We start from the raw sequence: 23,083 nt of genomic DNA on the forward strand, positions 1-23,083 counted from the left end.
CGGTCCTGAGTGGCGGGGAGAGGGATTTTTTTTTTGAGGGGCGGCCTCTGCCTTAGGAAAATTGGCACCAGTAGTTCAGCAACAGCTTGCCCTGCTGCAGCTGCACCAGAGCTGAGGTGTTCCCCCCCCCCCCCCCCCGTATAGAGAAGGCTCAGGGGTTATTAACCACCATGTCAGGAAGCCCTGCTCAGGACAGGTTTTGGAACCAAACACCTGCTCTCTGCGTCTCAGTGGCAGCCAGCTCTTCTCGCAATTTCTGTTTAATAACTTTGCCAGCCTAGCATAGGCCTAACCCACTGGCTTCCTTCCCCAACCTGCCAACCAGTAGGCAACCCGGCGGTCACATGTCGGGGGCGGCAAATGGCTGAGCAGTAAGAATCCAGCCCAGGGTGCTGGGGCTAGTCATTTGTTAAGGATTTTATGGCAAATAGAGGCGCAGCCCGTTGGATGCCTTCGGGACAGTAGCTGTAAGGTTACATAAAAGCATCTAGCGCAAGATTGGCAAAAGCACCCAGCTGACTTAAGTGCCAACATCTCCTTGCATGTCAGTGGCAATACGTGCCAAAAGTGGGATTTTCAAACGTGCCTAAGCGCGTAAGTACCATTAGGCACCTAATCACCTTTGACAATGTGGTCCTTAGTGCTCAGTACACTGCCAATGCTACATATATGACTGATAAAAATGCATGTTGCAGGAACTCCTACTGCAACTGAGATCCTTGTATATCCACAAGTAAATGTTTCTCATAGGGACTCCTAGATGTATCTGAATTAGTGAAGAGCAAATTGCAAACAGAGAGTTGGATAAGCCAAACTACACCATAGGGAACAAATCTTTACTGGAGGGGATAGACCAGATAACTTAGTATGTCTCGCTAATGTCTATCTAAAGTTTAAAGTTTATAGTTTGAGTATCCCTTCCCTCTCTGTTCTCTATCTCCAAATTTGCTTTTTCACCCAAATCTAATCAAAATGTTCTCTTTCCATTGCTGTTTAAACACGCACAGTAACTCAAATGCTGACGGCTGGTCTACGTTAGCGTATCTAGTGTTGGTGACACCAGTGCTGACGGCTGGTCTACGTTAGTGTATCCAGTGTTGGTGACACCAGCTGTAGAAATGATGGGAAAAAAGTCTAGTAGCCACAGTGGCCATTGGGTTTGCAGAGGTGCTGGGGACAACAGAGCCAAGCCAAAGGTGAATGTGTGAGGCTGGAACTTGACAAACCAACAACACAGTTTTTGCTTGTAAACTATATAAATCTGATTCAGAAATCATTGAGACATGATGAAAGTACCACCCCGTAAAGGGTCAACTTCAGTAGCATTGAGATTTACAGTCTGGGCCAGTTATATTTTACCTGTGTCCCTACTTTTCATAGGGCTTCAAAAGTTCTTCTAGAGAAAATTAGACTTTTTTTAAGCAATAAGTGTGCTGTTTTTCATCTCAGCTGAGAACATAAGAAGGGCTCCATTAAGGAATGCATGTTTTCATTTGTACTCTGAAAGGGATGTAAACTGTTTCCAAACCAAAATAATTTTATATATAGTATTAGTAACACTTATAATTTGCATTTATCTGTCAATCCTGTCCTCTTCAAGTAAAATTCAGCAATGTACATTGTCTCATAAAACAGCAAGCTTTTTAAAAAAGTACATCTTAATATAAATAGTTTATTCAGTGCATGGTTGTGTATACAACAAATAATAAACAACTCTTTTGTACAAGACAGACAACTGCTTGTACAGAACTATGTCGGTTTTGGAGCACAGAACCCAACAATGGTTAATGCACAAAATTTTACACATCATGCAACTCTATGCCAATATTCCAACTTTCTCCCATGCAACAGATATGATGACCTAAATGGAAACCTAACTAAATTTTTAAACAATGTTTCCAATAGCATGTATGAGTATATGTTGTTTTGGGGTAACCTGTCCTAATACTTCCTCCTACACAATAATCACGTGCCCATTACAATGAAAGGACTTTTACAAATAAGACATTTCTTATAAAAAATTAAGTCACCTTAATTCCACAGTTTCTGTCTTTAGAAAAGAAGCCACAACAATAGCTTAACATGATTACACAAAATGGAATTAAGATAAATCTACACTGGAGGATAATTGTATCCCCTTTTGTTATCTTCCACTGACTCGGGTTAACAAAACAATTCAATTCCTACAGACTGGGGTCAGCACAAGAACTTTACCAGAATGCTACAAATCTATAAAAATTTATATTTCAGTGTGTTTAAAATCACAAGAACACTGTTTGCTTTAGCCTGAGACACCAACTCTCAGTTCCAACCCTGAATTTATTATTGTTTTTTTAAAGACACAGCTTTAAAGGCCCATTGGAGTTCAGAAATCAAAAAGTTGCACTAATCCAAATTAAAGGATACATTTTTATCAAGCCTTAGATATAAAACGGTAACCCAAGAAAACAACATAATTTACATTATTTGTTGCTTGCCCCTATAAAACATATAAGCATAAACATTTCCTTTGAAGAGCAATAGTGGTCTTTTTATTTCTTGGTTGGAAAGCAAATTCATATCAGCAGTGAATGCTGTGACATGTTTTTGTTTAGTTTTCCACAAATCAGAGGGGGCGGGGAGAGAGAGAGAGAAAGAGAGAGAAAGAGAGAGAGCTGGACATTTCTTCTCCGAGATTTATTCCAGTTACGTTTTGCTGGCTATCCAAGGTGCCTTGTGGTACGCACAAGCATATTCTACATTACTGGGATATATCCTTTGACAACCAGAAGATCTAATGGCTGATAAACGAGTGACCTATGCAAGTTCGGTGGCTTGTCCTGAACAATTGAACGGTTTGGATGAAAGACTGCTAGGAAGAATTCAACTGCATCCAGAGGTAAGGTTCCATTTATAGAGCGCTTGGCTTGCCTTCACCTGGCTACGTTGACTCGTTTTGACTCATGGATTTCCCCCCATTTAATACTCCTGAAACACTTCTGCTTTTTGTCGGGGTCCCACTTCCCGATCTTGAAAATTCTGTGAGATCATGAAGAGAAGGTTCTTTGTACATGGCCACTGAAAATCAGAAAGAAAGAGCAGCGCATCAGCACGTTGTATATGCTACTACTTTTGCCTCTGTGCTTGGTTATGCATTTCCAAGGGCTAATTGGAACTTTTCATTCAATAAGTAAATAAGTAACATGGCAGTAGTAAAAGAAATGTCTTCACTACACTGATATGATCATTAGATTTCTCTTTTTCCATCTGCAAACACTTACGAAAAGAACATTTCAAAGGTTCCTATTAAAGGGCAACATTTTGACGCACTAATTAAAATATGAACATAACCACTTGCTCCCTGCAAAATTCTGTAAACTAGTTCTTCCCATGGTGTAAGTCAGCATAGCTCCATTGACTTCAATGACACTATTCTATTTCTTGCCACGTGAGGATCTGATTCAACATTTGCACATAGGATCCAGGTAAATGACCACAAAAATGGTCCTTTAAGTGTTCTATTTCCTTCAGTTCGTATGCAAATGTGGCAGTTTTGTAGGTGCACTGGATTCTGCTGAGAATCTGGCTCTAAATATGTAGACTGTAAAGCTAGACTAGGCATAGGCTGAAATGGCCTATCTATCCATTCAGGGTTGTGCATCTTGGGGAGAAAATGTCTCTTGCCTTAAGAGGTTACTCAAATAAGCCTGGGTTGTAAAACAAGACATCATCTGTGTCTCGCATTGTTTTTAATGTTCAGATGCTGGTACCATGCTGTTTAATAATTGTGTAGTAGAGATAAAATGTTACCATCGGAACATTACATCAAGTCCTAGCCAAGATCAGAGATCAGTTTAATAAACATCCCTGGAAGCATAAAACAAAGCGTGACATGATACATGTTTCTGCTGGTTGCCAGTTGTACTATCCAGGTGAAATCTTCATGGACTGTAATGGACATACTGGGAACCAGCAGCACAAATGGGTTAACATATGTATTTTAATACATGAAGCAAATTATGTATCACAGGATGTAGTCAAATCTGAAAAAGCAGCTCCAATTACGTTGATGGTGTGTTGCAGGACGTTGCATTTCCATGGTGTAAATGGTTCAACACTTAAAATATGTATGTTTTGCAAATAAATATTTCTGACATAATGTAACATCATGTCATAGTAGTTGGGAAAACAAAAGCAATTACCTTTTAAGGGTTTGGGAAGAAAGTGTGCTGCGGGTTTATTTTTCTTCACATGATTTCCTTTCATTATTTCGCCTTCTTTGTTAAGACCCAGATACCATCCCCTGCCGGATTGTTGCTGTCTGTAGATCATTGAAGAATATGTCACATAGTAGTTTTCAAATACTGATTCTTTGAACTTGCATTCAGGTGTGAAATGTTCCTGGAAGAAAGTAACGGTTCAATAACTTTAGTGCTGAATTTCACATCAGTTAATACAAGATTATTTGATATTCATTGCCTTTCAGTTGGTTAAAAGACATACCTCTTAGCCCATCACTATCTAATTGTGAAACACTGGCCCTAAAAATATTAACAACAGAGTAATACAATTTGAAACCCATGAAATGGTGCAGGGACCACCTTTAGCAGCATCATAATAAAATCTTGCTGCACAAGTGAAGAATTATTGATCGGTGTGATTCTCTCTCTATGGGATATTAAGCATGCACAATCGCAATATAAACCTACTACGGAATGTTTAAAGGAGAAATGCCCAGTAAAAATTCAAAGCAAGGATGCAATGCGTAAATTGATCTCTTACCAACCACTTGATGTTAAATTAGCTTGTAGAAGCTAGTTCATTAAACCTAAATTATTTATACCCTTTGATGAGCACCAACATATTACATGCCATATGTTCTCAAAGCTTGCTGTAACTACTGGAAACCCAACATGTGACATCAGGCTCTGATCTGATCATGCAGCTCCTAGGTACAATGGGAAGGGTTAAAGATGAAGCATTAACCTTCAATTTGAACTTCACTGGTTCAAAAGAAATGGATGTGAGCTAATGGTTAAAGCAATGAGCAAGAAACCCAGAGGCTGCCCCGTTTGTAATCCTGACTGAGTGACTGACGCTCACCCTGCAATTCTGGCAGAGCCAGTTAACCTCTTTTAGGAATTGCACTGGAGACTGGCAGCTGAGCTTTCAAAGGTAAATACACTGTCTGTATGGTTGTTGTGTCCTAGGCCCTCTCCTGGCTTCTGGGGCAGAGCTCTTCTCACGCACCTGATCAGAGGGGCTGCCAGCGCAGAGCCCTGCCTCTTCAGTGCACTGGACATCCACGCCCCGAAACTAACTTCCTCAGGAGATGGTGGGATGGTTGGCAAATAATAATAAACTGCTAGATATCAACTTGGAGTCTGCTCCTCAGCAACAGCAACACTTCCTAGCCTTCTGCCCCTTTCCCATGTCAGACAAAAGCTAGGGAGGGCAAGAGAGCAAAGGCTGTCTTGTGCTATCGTCCCTCCCTTACAGCTCTGCCAGTAGAGGTAACTGTGTCTGCAGAGTAGAGCAGGTCGGCATTTTTTTGTTTAAAATGTTTATTTTGAATCAAAATTGGCCATTTTTCAAACAAACATTTTCATGGAAAATTTCTTTTTTTTAAAATGTATTAAAAATATTTTTGACCAAAAAATAGATCCAAAACATAATTAGTGTGTGCACCCCTATGCCCCTTTCTCTGTCTCTTTTTCCATGGCAAAATGGAAGAAAGAAAGAAAGAAAGAAAGAAAGAAAGAAAGAAAGAAAAGGAAAAGGAAAAGGAGGGGAAGGTATAAAGGAAGAGGAAGTGGGAGAGGAAACAAAGTAAAACGTTTTTTTTTTTTAGGTTTTCATTTTTTGTTAAAAAATTTGAAATTTTGAGACAGCAAAATGTTTTCATCATATTGTGTGAAACGTGACTTTTTTCGCCCAGCTCTAGCGTACAGTGATATATTCTAACAGCAGAAAGAGCAGCTAGCACAGAGCTAACATGAAGAAAGTTACTTCCAAAACAAGTATAAAAGAAAACATTATTACAGGCTTCATGTTTTAAATGTGTACAATAAGACTGAGCTTTTCACAGTCAGATGCCAAACTTTAGATTCCTAACTCCACACTGTAGCAACTCAAATAAGTGGCCTGATTCTCAATGATGCGGAGCAGCCGCAGCATAAATTAATGGGGCCCAGCACCTTTGGAACTCACCAAGTATTTAGGAGCCCAAATGTGGATATAGGTAACTAAATGTAGGCATCCAACCTTGAGAACTTTGGCTCAAATCTACCCGCTCTGTCAGAGTGCGTTTGTGCGCGTGTGCATGAAAAACACACACAAACTCACTCATTCAAGTGTCTGAGAATAATGAGAACAAAGATACAGGGAAAAGTAAAACCTGGAAAGGAAAGTCTCAAACTGCATCAGTGAAATCACTAACAGGTCCCCTTAATTCCAGGGGCAAAGGGTTAGACAGTGTGCAAACAAAAATTTATGATTCAATAATTTTCCCCAAAGAATAACCTTGTACTGTACGTGTAAGAATAAAACAGGCACTTCTAGAACTTACACCAGTAAAAATAAATGATAATTAGTTTTAACTACAGTATTAATTATTATGTGAGAGAGATTGTCCAAGGTGTGTTAATGAGAAGGGGCACGCACTTTCTTTCAGTGCTGACCACCTATGTCCATCATTTTAGCTATTGTAAGACATGACTAGCTTCAATAACAAGTTACCATGCGGTAGTTGTCAACAAATGTCTAAGTTCAGCATTAACAGAAGATTTTTCATGATATACATTTCAAGGTCGACACAGTAAGTTTAAAAACAAAAAAGTAAACAGTTTCCATAGTCTTTTCCAGGATTATTGGCCGATTCCTCTGCAAACCTAGCACTGGCTCCTTTGATCTTTTCCAGAGAAACAATTCACTGATTTACCATCCTCCAAAATCTAGGATTTGCTGTTGTGAGTAATTTGCATGTTGAGGAAAAGCAACAGTGTTGTTTCCACCTCTTCATGGATAAATACATGCTTCACAGATGCAAATTCTTTTCACCTAGATTATATCTCCCTTTAAAACGTAGATTTTTTTTCAGTTGTCACATTTTTTGTGCATTAATTTCCTTTGTTTTTTAAACAGTGTTCTGAAACAAAGAACCATACAGGGGAAAATAACTTCCCTGAAATATATGGGAGTAGGCATTGTGGATGAAATCCTGGACCCAACTGAAGTCACTAGGAAAACTCACATTTACTTCAGTAGGGCCAAGAATTCACCCTATGAAATAAAGCGTTTTTTATTTTGTTTTTAAATCATTGCCCTATGAATTCTAGCAGCCCATTTGTTCCTAGCATAGTTGGATATATTTTAGAACTGAAAAGATAATCAAATTTATAACTTGATGACCTATGACATTTCAGTTTAAAAGACAAAATCATTGGTACGGTTCTAATGAAATCAGTGGGAATTTGAAGTAAGAACTGCAAATGGTGCATGCAGTGCTAAAAAACATCTAAGAGCATTATATTTATAATGTAACAATCTAACCCCATTCTTTTTAAAGACCTCTTTCATTCAGAGAACATATATGCTAAGTGTCAATCCATGAGATGTTTACTCTGGAGTTATAGATCCCTTAAAGCAAGGGGTTTATAATAAAAATACTAGTGCAATTTTAACTATAGTGGTGGCTACTGTAAAACACCACTATATTTTTCATAAAATTCCTTAGTTTAATCTTGCTTGTTTTGCTTATGTATGCAGTCTCATTGGCTTAAATAGTTATTCATATGTGCATAAGGATTTGACTCTAATTACCTCAGTGTTATAGTAAACAAGCAAGAAAAGTATCTTGAGAGTAATTTTGGTTTTAAAAAATCATAGGAAGTAAGAGGCTTAAAGTTAAATGAGTCCGATCTGGATTCAGTTTCTTGAAAAGTCCTTTCTGAGAAAGAGGTGCTATTTTAACATTCCTTTACCCTCCTGTCTTTGTGCAGAAGGAACAGAATTCAAATCCAACTGATAGGCCGTCGCTTTAACAAAATGTGCATCGCTAGCAATTTTATCCTTTTTCCTTCACGTTAATTGGTTACTATTTAGTTAATTGACAGTCAGCTTTAATCACTGTCAAATGGGGACAGTCACCGTATTTTACATGATTTCTAAATAAAACCCTTCTATTTGCATCGCTCTGTCCATAGCTTGCTGTGTTAATAAGGAATATTGTGAGTATATCATCCAATTAAGAGCAGTAAAGCAAAACTACAGTGTGCCGCTGGATGATTATGGCTTATATACAGTAATTTGCAGCTGTTTAGAGTACAAAAGGCTTGTTGTATTCGGTGACAGAGGTTCAGATTAGAAACTGCATAACAACATTTGCACTGTCTCTCTCCCACTCAGGAAGCCAGCTGATTTCAGAGTGCGCTCCATGGAATGGCAGGCACACGCTCCCCCGCTCCCCAAAAAAGGATCAGTGGCTGGCGTTCTCGCTGCAGGATTTGTCAAAAGCCTGCAATGAGGATTGATACACTCCCGGCATTTGGTTTGGTGTGACACGAGCACAGAGGCGCAGTGGGGGGGAAATAGAAAGGGAAACGTTCTAAAAACCCTATTTCACCCTTGCTTTTTCTTGGCTTTGTTGCTCACAGTAACAAGCTGTGCTTAGCACTGTGATACAGCTGAGCCCTGATAACGTCAGACATCTATTCGACAATGCACACTGGCCTGATGGCACAATGCCACGGTAATTCCTTCCCGTCTCACAAGAGGCAATCCCTTTACCTGGCTCATCCAGAAACTCAGTGGTAATTAAAATGGGTGTGATTTTTTTTTGAAGAAGAAGAAGAGCATCACACACGATTAAAATGCAGCCCCTCCAGAGCTCCACAATCTTCTCCCTCATATGCTGGGCTACCACTTCAGTTTTCTTTTCATTTTTCCCCTTCCCAGCTTCGAAAAAAGGCACCTAATTTAATTGATTATTTTGGCATTCAGACATGCTTCTCCATCTTGCCCAACTGCTATTCTTTCCTGGAATATTGCCCTAGCTATTAAAAAGCGAGACGTATGTCCCAAAAGGCTTTGTCTTTTGAAAAATCTATCTGATGTCCGATATGCTGTTGTAGCGGCAGAAATGTTGTGTTGGTTCAGGAATGCAAAGTGTCTGTATTTAATACAGTTTATCTTTTACATATATTTGTTTCCCTCCATTACATTCAGTTTATTAATTAATAATGCATACAACCTCCCTGCTGGTTTAAAAAAACGAAAGGGGGAATCGTCGTCACAGTAGGCATGCTGAATAGCAGTGCTTCTCGCACGTAGGTATTTTAGTAGTACAAAACAAGGCTAGAAATATTTAGCAACAGAGCAAATAAAGAAAATACCACATTGAGAAAAACAATTGATTCATTTAGGGTCTTACACCCCAATCTAGCCAATCACTTAAGTATTCACTTAACTTTAAGCAAAACTAGTCTTACTGCAGTAATGGATTGGGCCCTCGACAAGTATGTCAATCAACATACATTCCAAGGCAGCTACCCCATGACTTTTTTGTTAGTTAATTTTTTTTGTACTGTCGTGAAGAAATGCAAGTTAACGTGATACAAAGAATTCAGATGGAATTCCTTGATTCAGATTGGTCCTTTTCCTACTGAAATCAATAGGTTTGCCATTGACCTCAGTTAGAATTAGGAGCCTATATACACACTATATTATCTGCCTATAATGTCTTGGCACACACCACACCTAGTGTGTAAATCAGTGAATACGTGGTCAAAATTATGATAAAACCACTTCTCTCCCTTCACTCTTTTTGATCAACAGTTTCAGATGCTGCTGATATAGCAGAAAAATTAAAGGAATCTGACACTTGGCTGCATGTTGTGTATATTAATCCAAAACACGCACCAGAATAGATTTCCCAGGGAGTGTCGCTAAGACTTTTGCACACACCATCGAGAAGATGTGGATTTTCTACTGTAAGTAATAGTAGTGAAGGCATTCATTCCTATATAGATTCTTAAACTGCTTTCATTGTAGTGTCTGAGCATCACCCAGACATGATTAATGCATATGTCATGTGTGGTTTGTTTTCTCTCTTATCCCCTCCCCAGGAGGAAAATTGTGTGTGCAGTGGAATGTTTTGTTTTGGCTGAGGAAGTGGTTCTTTTGCGTTTAAAAAAACCCCATACACACTGCTGTGTGTTAATGCTGAAGAAGTCAGATCACAGAAGCCCACTTTGTACTTGGAGTGGAAACTGGTGAGATTTGTGATGGTCCTATAGTTCCTGTAGGGATTTAGTGTCTGGAGCCAACCAACTTAAATGGTACAAGGTGGACAAGGTATTTTGTCTGCTGGAAGAGAACAAACTGTAGCTTGTGCCACCTTTTCGCATCCCAAACTGGCTGGTTGTACATTGCATTTCACATCTGGGGAAGCTGCTTCTTCCACAGAGATATAGTGGAATTATTCTGCAAAGAAAGGTGGCACAGAATGAAGTGAAGTAACCTCCTATATGTTCTCTTATTCAAAGGGGCCTTTAACAAATGAGTTTCTGCCTGAAGTTAGAAACCTGAAGACTGTGCATTCATTGTGCCTTTTATAATATGACTGAAATTGTAATTTTCAGGCCGCTGTTTCCTTCTCCCAACGATGAGACAAAAGCTCAAGTAAAAAATCTGATCATCTACAAAAGTTCAAGAACTTCCAGGTGTCAGTGTGTACTGGTGAGATGAATATTCTGGTTGCTAATCATACACTTATTTACCAGTGAAGATGACAGAAAGTTTTCTGCTGCTAGCCAAGAAGTAGCATCTTTAGAAATTGGGGAATGAAATATGCACATGGGAAATCTAAAGGTTGCAGATATGACAGTATGTTTCTCTTTCCGACAGTAACAAGCTGAGGTCCCAGTCCAGCATGCCTTTACTCATCCAAGTGATCCTATTGAAGATTTATCGATGTAAATAAATGTTGCAAGATTAGACCTTGAGATCTGACTTAGTATAAGTGTGGCTGATATTAATGATATTCCATTTTTCTCTTTCAGCTTTTCTGGAAGTAAGGTCACGACAGAATGTGAAAATACTTTGCATTTGTGGACTGTATATTTACAATGGCATAGAATACAAACAAAAAGGATATTTGTGTGATATAGTCTTCCAGTCACCTGGTTTGCCTAGAAGTTAATAGAATATGTTCAAAAATATTTTGTGCCCAAAAAGAGACAAAATAGCTTTAAGGAAACTGATTAATTCTGGTCACAACTCAGACATGCTTAAGTAAGCAAGAAGATAAACCGTCAGGAACTTTTGCTTGGTTTTGATCTAATCAGCTGAACTCCTGAAATGTTCTTGCATAAAAAGAAGTACATCTGCATTCAAAATATACATCTGTGGAAAATAAAAGAAAGGAATCTGATGTGATAATGTGGTATTCAGTAGTATGAACTTGGAATGGCCACATTATTCTAAACAGATAACTAAAGCGATCACCAAGGGAGAGAAAAGTAATAAGTAATTACTTATAGAAAAATCGTAAATGATTTTTCACCCATACCAAACATTAAGATCCAGTTTTTGAACACCTACCAGATGTAGAAGTTACTGTACCAATGCAACACTGGAAATCTTCCTGTTCTAATGGTGTAAAAACTCCTGCTTCTAGTCTAGACACCTTCTGAGGTATTAAACCTTGAACCCAATCACTGATCCAGGATTTAAATAGTAACTATCCTGACCCTCAACCATGGATAATTTGATGGGTGGGGGGATTCCTTCCACAGATGAGGAGCAAAAGGGAACCCCCCTTTTTTAAGGTGACTGTTTAAAGCTATTCAGATGTGTGTCATATATTCAAAATCTAAGAGTCTCAAAGTTGGCATCCATTAAGTAAACCTGGGCTGTAATTGCATGATATTCCAGAGTGATCAGAAATTGGATTCAAAAGGATGCAAGGGCATGGACACACATTATTAAAAAATGTTAATTCAGATGAATGGGATAGGAAATGCTCTTAAAGGTAGGATGCATAATTCCAGGTGTCCAATGATGTAGTATCCTTATGGGATGTTATCCTTTATTTTATCCACTTTAAAAAAATTCCCAACTTTTCATATCTACGTTTCCCAATTTCTTTCAGCACTTTGATGGACACTAAGATTTCATTCTGTCGTGATGAATTTCTGAAGGGACCCCTTTCAAGTTATACTGCTGCTAGTTTAGTGATTTTTCTGCACCAGCAGTTCCGCCTTTTATTAACCGAGATTGATTTTCCTCATCTTTGGCAGGTGGCCTTCCAGAGCGTATCCTCTGCATCATTACCCAGTAGCATGTGAAGTAATATCAACAGCCCAAAATGTGAATACTTTAGCTTGCAAGGTATCAGAAATAATATGCTTCTGGATCATCAACACGAAAAGACTCTGTGAAGAAACTGTTATACTCTGTGAAGCCAACACGGACCTGTGTGCTACAGGGATAGAAGCTCCTTCTTGAAAAGAATTTAGTCTAAATCAAGAATGCAGGTATAGAGAGGTCCCAGACTTGCAAAGACTTGGGCGTTCTGCTTAACTTCACCTACTACTGTAAGTTGCCCTTTTGATTTCAGTGGCGCTACTCACCACGCATGATGTATCTGTGAAAGTCTTTGCAGGTTTGAGGCTATTGAGGGATTTCCTAACTAAGCTTGTAAAACTTACAGAATGTGTCATTTTCACAAGACCTCAGGGATAACACTGCAAATGTGAAATGGACTAATTGCCATGCAAAACATTCAGGGAAATGTTAAAACTCCCATTGGTTTCATGGGAGCAGAGTTAGGCCTATGCTGAGAACTTTTGCAAATCCTGTTCTTAAAATACTCTGTACAATTCCCCTGTCCTTATTATAGGAAAGACTTGAAGGCTAAGACTGAAAACGTGCCGTGGGAGGTAATCAAAAGGAATCAGGAGTTGGGTTATAAGCAAAGATGAGAGATATTTCACCTCTGCTAGTCAGAAAATTTTTTTTTAATGGAGCTCTGTAAGAAGTGTGTGCTAGGGATATCAGAAACTACCTATAATATTTAATTCATAAATAAGCAGTAATTTAGCATAGAAGTAATTTAGGCAGAGTTTTTTTACAGAGCATTTAGTGCTTCTTTCATAGCAGGAGGATCGTTTTTATGTGCATAATAAGAATCCAGTAATATTGGGAAATGCAGAAAACTGCAAACAAATCAATAAACCGTAGTATGTAAATCCATTCAAGTGGGGTTTTGGGAAAGAGAAAAATATATTGTGTCAGAGCCATTAACTAAATATCTGTGCTCCAACAGTGAGATTTTATGTTTTTGTTAGGTCTCTCTGGACTATAAGAAAGCCCTTGAAATGATTTGCTTGACAACGTTCCTTTGTACATAAGTCAAATATTTAAACCCCGCAAAATAAAATAAAAATTCAGAGGGTGAGCTGAAACAGAAAGTATATTGATCAAAACTGTGGAGCTTTGCACAACTCTAAGAATCCTGGGATCTTTTTCCAGCCTTGCCACTGACTTGTGTGGGAAAATTTGGGCAAGTAACTTTGGGGCAGAATTTTAACAGTATTTAGGCTCCCAACTCCCATTGACTTCAGTGGGAATTGGGCACCTAACTACCTTTAAAAATCTAGCCCTTCGTCTCTTTGCTTGTCTTACCGCATCTGTGAAATGGGTATATAGCTATTTATCTCATAGGAATGTCAGGGGCTTAATTTACGTTTGTAAAAAGCTTTGAAATGTATCCATAAGCGATACGTCACATGTCCAGTTATTACTGTTCCATTATCTTTTAGTTGATTCCTCACCTCTAAATGTGATTATTTATGAAAGCAATGCCTAACTGAAGGTGAGTGAACACGAGGAAGGAAAATGCTCCTCGGATAACTGCAGAGGAAATGAATCCTGTTAGAGAAGGTCTGCAGTGTGATTTAAATGTTCTGCAGGATTCCCAAGAGACCACCTTGCAGATGTCAAATTTGGGTCCCTTTCCTAATCCAGCCCCCAAAGTTGCCATACTTGTAATTTACTCCGCATGAATAAGAAAGGAAGAAGATGTGTGTTACTTCTTGTATGCATCTATTGTGCATTGGTGTGACTCTCCACCCAGGAGAGTCTTTAAAATTTCCTGAATGATCTAGCCCCTATAAATAATTTAATGTCCTCCTAACATATACATCGCTCCTATTTGATTTCCATGGCTTAAGGGCATAAAGGTTTCCGGTCTTACTTCAAAATTGGAGTGAAAATTTAATATCCTTTTAAGATAAAAGGAAGAATCTAAAACACTGCATGTTTTGTAAAGCTGAGGAAAGGTTCATTAAACAACTAATGCTGGCAGTTCTACAGTCATTTGAAAAATGACTTCTAAAAAGAAGAAGAATTTCAGATGGTGCAAAGGCTTCAGCTAGGCACGACAGAATTATCTTGGCCAAAGGAAAATGTAGCCTGAGCTAGAGAAAAAACTGAAAGCATTTGCTGTATGGTATAATTCTGATATTGACAGGGAAAAACCTCACTGACCAAAAGGCTTTTCCATCTCTAATTTTTATGATTTCACACTTAAAAATGTAATATTATTGTATTCAAAGGCTCTAAAGAAAATTCTTCTAAGACTCTGATGATAGATCTGCACATGGAGTAGTTATGTTTTTGAGGGTTTTATCTGGGTAGCTTTCCAAAAAGTTATTCCACAAGACGATAACCAAAGCATTCTTCTTTCTCATGTATTAGACCAACTGAAGTCATTGAATCTACTCGTGAGTACGGCAAGCAAGATCTGATTCTCTTGGTACTGTATATCAAGAGCTGGGACTGCTGAAAAGTGTGCCCTGCATATGGAAAGTTTAAAATGACTATGAAATCAGTTGGACAAGTGGGATCATAGAAATATAGGGCTGGAAAGGACCTTGAAAGGTTAGCTAGTCCAGCCCCCTGCACTGAAGCAGGACCAAGTAAACCTAGACCATCCCTGTGTTTTTTAAAACATCAAATGATGGAGATTCCACTGCCTCCCTCAGAAGCCTATTCCCGAGTTTATCTACCCATATAGTTAGAAAGCTTTTACTAATATCTGACCTAAATCTCCCTTGCTGCAGATTGAGCCCATTAGTCTTGTCCTACCTCCGGTGGACGTAGAGAACACTTGATCACGGTGCTCTTTATAACAGCCTTTAACATATCTGGAGATTGTTATCAGGTCCCTCCTCAGTCATCTTATCTCATAACCAAACAGACCCAGGCTTGGTTTTTTTTTTTAAAACCTTTCTTCACAGGTCAAGTTTTTCTAAACCTTTTATCCTTTTCATTTCTCCTCTCTGGACTCGCTCAATTTGTCCACATTGCTCCTACAGTGTTGGACACTGAAGTCCAGCCGAGACCTCACTAGTACCCCGAAGAAGATCTACACAGCATCTTGAGACAAACATGCCCAAGATATAGCAGGCTAGAAGCTGTCCTGACTGCAATGACTGCTGAAGCTGCTTACCCTCTCCTAGATCCAAACATTTAGTGCAGAGGCTATGGAAGATGGCATAGGCTTCATCCCTTTCAATTCCTTTCCAGCCCTTGAGAGCATGAAAAGAACTCTGAAGTGGTGGGGTAGGAGAATGTGGCAATGCACTCCAGCCGTCGGTTACAAACTTGTCTTCCTTTGGGAATTAGCTATGCTGTCTTCCTTTTTTAGGGGATTCGCTAGCAGAAACCACCCCATAGAGGGCCGAGCTGCACTACATGAAGACAGCAGATTGCTCTCCTGAACGGGGCATCCAGTCTGCCTTCTAACTTAAGAGCGTAGTGCAGAGTAGTATTAGAAGTGATTCACTGGCGTCCCAGCACTATGTGCATCAAAATTAAAATTTCGTACCTCTTCCGGTGACTTACATCAAGCCCCCTACCTACCTCTCGTACGGTCTCTCTGCTTGTGTACCCGTCTCTAACCACAGCCAGCCTAGACACCCCTCTATGCTCCTCCCACGCATTCTGTAAAAGGAAGGCCCCACACGGCCACTTGGCTCTCTCAGTTTCCTCGCTTGACACCATGAACAACACTGGTACAAGACCATTCTGCGGTTGAGTTGGCTTAACAAAGAAGCTGTCCTACCAGATTACAACCGAGGGCTACTACAATTAAGAGCTGGGCACCTAATTACTCTTGTCAATGGGACACTCTCCCCTCTAGTCTACTCTGCTGTCTCCAGTAAGGGCCAGTACCAAATGCTCCAGCAAAAGGCATGAAACTGCCATGAGGGACAGTTATACAATAAAACCTCCACGGGGGAAGTTGTTTCCTAACCTCAGCAGTTAATGATTGGCTAATGTCCTGAATTTATCTGACTACTGTAACTATAGGTGGTCTTATTAATAGTAGGCCTGATCTGAAGCCCACAGAGTCAATGACTCCCATTGTGTTCAGTTGGTTTTGGATTAAGGCTGTAGGGTAATATCCTGATGCCATTGAAGTCAATGATAAAACTCCCATTGACTTCAATGAGTTCAGGATTCCCCCCATGTCTGTCTTAGTTGAACCCCGCTAAGAAGCTCTTTGCCTCATTTTCTTGTGGCAGAGAGTTCCATAGGATAATTATGCATTGTAGAAAACATATTTAAAAGTACTTCCTTTTATCCTTCTTAATTTAACTGCCTTTTAATTTCATTGTGTGCGTGTGTGTGTCCCTTGTATTGTTGGAGAGAGCAAACAGGAGCACCTGGCTTACCTTCTCTATGCCATTCTTTATCCGTCACCTCTATCATATCCCTTCTTATTCACCTCCCCCTCAAAACTAAGCAAACCTAATTATTTTAGGTCTGGCCTCATATGGAAGGTCTGTGTACCTTGAATTGTTTTCATTGCCTTTCACGGACCCCTTGCCAAAGTTCACAGAGAGTACGTGCCATCCCTTCATAGTGGCGTTATAATATTTTCATGGTCATTCTCTGTCATTTTCTTATGCCAGTGTAACATTGTGTTTGCTTTCTTGCCACATACTGTGCATTCATAGAAAGGCTGATACCTTTTAGTGTGTGTGTTTGTGACTAATAAATATATTGCAGTTTTGGTATTTCTCACCTTTTGATCAATGTTCCCAAACCAAAGAGATTAAAGATGAAAGAAGAAGAAAGAATCAAAAGGCAAATGAGAAAGTCTGTGTTGAACTGCCATCGAATGCCCAGAGAATGCGAAGCAACCTGCTTGATAACATAAATGTTATCCCACCACACGCTGCAATCAGATTTCAAGCAGTTTAAAATTGAAATCCTTTTGCCGTCAAATCTCTAGCACACAGTTCTTGCGCAGCACTTCAAAACCGTTTACCACATATAAATTAAAATGAAATGCAAGTTGGAAACACCAATAGCTAACCAATTCTACTCCCAGATAAACACAGGTACGAGCCCCATTCATTTCAAGGGGATGGGCGCGTGTGTTTAGCTGGGGGCAGAGTTTGGTGCAGAATTCCTATGAAAACACTAACAGCCTCATTAGACCAGCATTGGCTGTTCTAATGGTCAAGGTGAGCATGTATGAAGTGAGTTTAATCCTGCTTTGCTAATTCAGATCACCTGAACCCAAGCAGGAGGGTCAAGTGTAGATCCTTTTAAACTCCTAGGAACAGAGGCTGCTATTTACTGATACTTGTACAGAATCTAGTATAATGATTTCCCATCCTGATTGGGGTTTAGGTGCCAGCAGAGGCTAAATGTGAAATAAAAATAAAAGTAACCCAAATTGCATAATGTTTTCCTTGGCCAATTAAGCAGCCTCTTCTGATGGCTCTTTTGAAAACGCTGCATTGCAGAGCCAAATGTGGCCTTTTCCTTATGAAACGGCTTGGAATAGCTACCATTGCTTCGTTCGCCGTAGCCAGCTGTTATGAATCCAGCTGTAGCTGAACTGATGGGGGGGAACATGTAATAGAAATTGTCATTTTCGTTGTCCAAATTTAGTGCGCGCATGCGCTGGGAAGCAGGTAGAGAAGCACTTGCCAAGTCTTGCTTTCAGTTGAGACCTACAGCTGCCCTTCTGGCTAACGGCTGCCAACTCCCGTTTGTAGCTACTGCCTGCTTTTCCCATAGTGTAACCACTGGGCTGGGCGCTGCGGCTTTCTTGCAGGCATGGCCCACCATAGGGTGCAGTGTAGAACTGCACCTCTGCCTCTGGAGCGCCGGCAGGTCCGTTGCCTTGGGCAGAAATGCTACCTCTGAGACCTCTCTGGAGCACAGCACCAGAGAGCATTTCCCCGTCCCCTGCTCCTGACTCGGGATACAACCAGCGCTGGCCGTGGCTAGCAGGGAGTGCCAGGCAGTGCTATGGGGAGCAAGCTTGCTTCTGGCAGTGTGGCTGGCTGCTCCGCTGAGGAATTGTTCTCTCCCTGCTTCCCGCCCAGCAGCCGGCCGTGCTGTAGCTCTCAGCCTCTTCTCCATTAGTCTCTCCAAGTCCCTGTCGTCCTGACGGATTTCCAGACACCCATCCTTTGACTGGGCCCTCGGGTTTGTTGTTCTTCCCTAATAAAAGCTAGGTGCTGGGCAGCGATCTCATTGCTACAGGGGGCTCACTCGTCTTTGGCTTATCCACTTGGGGAGGGGGCACAGGCTGAACTCACGCGCCAGGTTAAAAATCCTGGTGCCACTTTCCACCATGCCTTCTCTGGGGAGAGCCACCTGGGAGGCTGGCCGAGCGTCTGACACAGCTGCACGACTTATGCAGGCTCTTCCCTTATTTAATCCCACAATGACCGTGCAACAAGAATACATGCCCTGGAGACAGGGAGACTTCACCATTTCCCACTTACTAGGGTCGCCGACAGCTCCCCGGCAGCATATGGCTAGTATAGGATGCAGCATCGTGCTGGCTCCCAGATTGAGTGTACATGATCAGGTGCAAGTGTGTTATGCATTATTTCTTTTAACCTGGTCGCTAATTGGCTGGTGCCTGGCGTGTAACCAGGCCTCCTTTGTGTGTGGCTGTTTTGAAAGGCAATGGTGTGAAAGTTTACTGATTCCAGCAGTGGGAGCTTAGGGCTAGAGTCAGACAAAACCCTGTGCTGGGGGTGCCCCTGCTTCCCCTAATGCCAATAGCCCAGGGGCTAGAGAACTCCCCGGAGATGTAGGAGACCCAGGATAAATCCTGACTCTATCCTATTTAGAGCAGGGCGTTGAACCCTATTTCAGGTGGGTGCCCTAAACGGGGACGTAGGGTATGCGGTGGTGGCTCTCTCTCAAGCTTTCCAGTTGAAGTGAAACATTCCTTTGGCCAGACAGAGAGGCCAGAATGACTCTGTTGTTCAGTGGGTAGCACCTCTCCTGGGACATCCACGTCCCAGGCCCTGCGCCACATAACGTTTAAGGGGCGGTGGCAGCACCTCCTCTTTTTTCTCTGCCAAACTGTGCTTACATCTCCTTTCTGGACCTAGCCTGTAGTGCAGGCCCTGGCTACGTTGGTTTGAACCAGCCACGGTACTCCACCCCCCGCTGCCGATTGTCTCTGAGCTCAACTGTCTTTGCGTGCCCACCTCCCTAGCCCACAGCTGACAGGTCAGCCTTGAAAGGCACGGGGAATTCAGTACAGCCACAGCAGCGTAGCCGGCAAATGTAACTAAACCAAGAGGGTGATTGTGGCAATACAGAAAATCTGTTTTCTCGGCCCCCCTCGCCCCGGCTTGTGGAAGATGTCTGTGGAATAGCTACGGAAGGAAAGAAGCGGCACGCCTGTCCCCGTAGCCCTTTCAGGAAGGACTGTTGCCTTCGTCTGCATTAGCGTTGTCGCTAGGGAAATGCAGCAGTGCTGCCGTTTGCATGGCATGGGGCACAGGATGGTAGCTGGGGGTGAGGCTGCACTAAAACCAGGCGACTCGCCCACGCACTACCACACCATTCAACATCATAGCAAAGCTGCAGGTCGTGCTGCATTTACAGTCGCCTGGTCCTGAGCCCCCTCTGTGCCTACTTTTCTAAGGCTGCTCTTAGTTACGCTGGCTGGCACCGGGCCCAAGGGGACGCTATGGTATCAGTGCCCTAGCCAAAACTCCTACACGGGTAGGAAGGAAGGGGGTGGAATGGGAACAGCTATGCCATTTTTACACCATGGACGTTCGCCCCCTGCTGGCATCCTCCTATCGCCAGCTGCGTTGGCATTAGGACACAAAGACTGAAGGATCTGGCTAAGTACGTGAAGGGAGGAGAAGGGAATCTCTAGATGTATTGTTATCTTACTAGTAAAATGCGCCACTTTTCTGCAGTCTCAACAGCCGCACAATAAAAACCACCCACGCAAGAGTAAATTTGCAGTGGCTAGCCCCTTCTTGTTAGTGAGAGCGGTGCATCGAATTCCTATGCACACAGCTGACAATTAATCTTTTCGACTGAAAGCTACGCAGGCAAGCCGATGAGCTCTGCTTCGGTTACTCCCTTGAATAATGAGAATCACGCTCAGAGAATAAACTTTGCTTTTTCGCTTTGTTAACATGGATGAACTCCCCCGCCCAATGGGCCCTGCTACTGCCTCGACCCAGCTACTCTTTACAGACACCACCTTCCGTCTCCCAGCATAGACACTATCACAGTAGCAGGCCCAATTACTGCAGCGTAGGCTTTGATGCGCTAGTCTAGCATTTGATGTGAATGTATTTTATGGATGCTGCGTTAAAAGCATGTTTAAAAAAATTAGCATAGCCATTAAGCGCTAGGTTCTTCCGTATAATTATACGCAGAGGCTCAACACTTTTACCATTGCAAAGAACACAGCTAAAATTCAACCAAGTAACCACGCCAGGAAAGCATTCCAATTGCTGCCCGGTTTCTGAATTTGGGAGCAGCGGTCAGAACAACCACCGCACCCTTTCCTTTGTGAGTATAATAATAAGACCTCACTCTTATCTAACCCTTTAGACTTCAAAGTGCTTTACGAAGGAGGCCAGGACCAATCTCCCCATTTTACAGATGGGGAAGTTGAGGCACAGAGCGGTGACGTGACTTGCCCAGCATCACCCAGCTGGCCAGTGCCCGAGCTGTGAATAGAACCCCCCTCCAGTTCCCTGGCCACTACACCACACTGCCCCGGGGCAATAAAAGGGAAGGCTGGGGTTGCATTTAAGGCACTAGCCTGAGAATTGGTTTCAAACCCTGCCTCTGCTACAAGTGTCTTATGGCATCTCAATAGAATCACTTTGGACATCATGCCCTGTGCCTCAGTTTCCCCTCTATACAATGGTGAGGATGATAATACTTTCTTCCTCCCACCTTGTCTCTGTTTTGTCTATTTAGATTGTAAACGCTTTGGGGACAAGAGCTGTGACTTTCTATATGGGTGGAGTGGTTCTCAAACTTCTTTTTCTGGGACCCCTGTTGAAAACATTTCAGGCTGTGACAACTCCCCCTCCCCCCACCTCCATGCCCTGCCACCCTTACTTCTGCGCTGCTGTTGGGGGCGGCGCTGCCTTCAGAGCACCCAGCCAGCAGCCGCTGCTCTCCGGCCCCCCAGCTCTGCAGGGTTCTGGCGGTCAGCCAAGCATGGCACGTGCGGGGGCCGACAGCTCGTGACCCTGCCTCCTCCTATAATAACCTCGCAACCCCTTGAGGGGTCCCAACCCCCAGTTTGAGAACCCCTGCCCTAGCACAATGGGGTCCTGCCCTCAGCTGGCGCAGCTAGATGTCACCGTAACACCAATAGTTAATCACGGTAATTTATAAAGGAGGAGGACAGAGGCAGTCGGGGAAAAGAGTGAGAAAGGGCCTATAAGATGAATGCGGCTCAGGGGGATGGTTTTCTGGCCATTAGAAATTGCCTTTGCTCACTGACTCTGAGCGGAAGATAAATGACACCAACAGCTGCAGGAGGAGAAATAATGCCACATTACATCACTTAGTTCCCCTCTCCACTGTCACTGCAGCGCACGACCCAAAAGTGAGGAAGGCCTTGCCACTTGGCCTCTCTAATTTATTAACGGGGCTGCGTATTTATGGCATGACGGCTTAGCCAATAGCTCTTCGTTCGATATCATCCTTCGAGGTTAGAGTCCTCAGCACAGGCATTGGTTTTGTCTGCTCTCATTTCTCTCGTTCAGACAGCAGTGTGCTAAAATGGCAGCAAGTTTCCTGCCACACCACCCTGCCCTCCAGGAACGCTTTTAGAAGGACCTCAACAGCTAGCAAATGTGTTTGGGGAATGGCCGATCAGTGCACATCAACTATAAAACACAGCTTATCCTCTGAGCACAACACACTACAAACACCGCGTCTTGCTGCTGACATATTAATTTAGGCCTTAGGCCAGCACAGCACTTTAGTGTACATTCAACTTAAAGAATGTGGGAAATCCTGTTGAAGTCAAGGGAACTACTCCCATGTTTAAAATTAAGAATGTGCTTCTGGGTTTTCCTGGATTAGGGCCTTCGTTGTTTCAGGATCTGGTCCACAACATGTGTTTGGATTACACCCTTAATGTGCCTATATCCTGGAAAGAAATGCCCTATTTAATTCTTGATTTAAGAGAGGAAATGTGTGATACAACTTGCTTTTTTAAAAAAGACTCATTGCAATGAGTTATTGAGCGTAAGTAAAACTAAACAAAATGTGGGAATCATTGACATTTTACATAGGTTACAAGGGCTTTGTTAGCTCCAGGTTTACCAGATCAGCATCACAGTCTATATTCAAAGACTGAGCAGCAAACGAGACTTTTCTAAAGTGGGCGTATCGGCTGGAATCCATTTATTCATGCATGTGTCAGGTATTCCTCTACAGCTTGACAATGACGGGGCATTAATGTAGGTCAAAACTATCTTCTCAGTGTGGTGCAAAGATGATCTGTGGAATTACTCCACCTTATGTGTTCCCTAAATGATCCTATTGAGCATTGCTTCTGACAGGATGTCAATCCTGACCTGCTGTTAGAGGGGAAGAGAGAGATTTTTTTCAAGGCTGATTGGTAGGTATTAACCAACTGTGAAGCCTCTCAAAGCTTTCGTGAAGGTGAAAATGTTTTAAAAGAACAAGAAAATTGACCAAAGGCTTGTCAAGTGAGACGAGCGGTAAACTGGAACACTTATTAAAGGGCCGATGGTGGGCTGAATCTGAACAG

General features: G+C 41.9%; 1 protein-coding gene and 1 long non-coding RNA gene across 7 annotated transcripts in view; one reads left to right on the forward strand and one right to left on the reverse strand.

The window, feature by feature from the left end:
• Positions 1–1,652: 1,652 nt before the first annotated feature.
• FGF13 (fibroblast growth factor 13) overlaps positions 1,653–23,083 on the reverse strand; it is a 318,358-nt gene continuing 296,927 nt past the window's right edge. For all 5 annotated transcript variants that reach the window (XM_067548077.1, XM_067548080.1, XM_067548075.1 and 2 more), the window contains 2 exons: positions 4,182–4,380; positions 1,653–3,057 (listed from right to left, as the gene is read on the reverse strand). In XM_067548077.1, coding sequence (XP_067404178.1) covers positions 2,921–3,057; positions 4,182–4,380 — 336 coding nt within the window. In that variant the 3' untranslated portion in view covers positions 1,653–2,920. The remainder of the gene's footprint in view (positions 3,058–4,181; positions 4,381–23,083) is intronic.
• On the forward strand, positions 9,816–17,091 carry LOC137153886 (uncharacterized). 2 transcript variants are annotated; one of them, XR_010919922.1, is made up of 4 exons: positions 9,816–9,968; positions 10,104–10,250; positions 10,620–12,575; positions 14,740–17,091. It is a non-coding gene; the product is annotated as an uncharacterized lncRNA (long non-coding RNA). The 2 variants fall into 2 exon arrangements; XR_010919921.1 differs by having other exon boundaries at positions 9,816–10,250.

The sequence above is a fragment of the Emydura macquarii genome, unplaced genomic scaffold (assembly GCF_026122565.2).
Source record: "Emydura macquarii macquarii isolate MOO-44397 ecotype Brisbane River unplaced genomic scaffold, CSIRO-AGI_Emac_v2 contig_1253, whole genome shotgun sequence".
Taxonomy (NCBI): domain Eukaryota; kingdom Metazoa; phylum Chordata; order Testudines; family Chelidae; genus Emydura; species Emydura macquarii.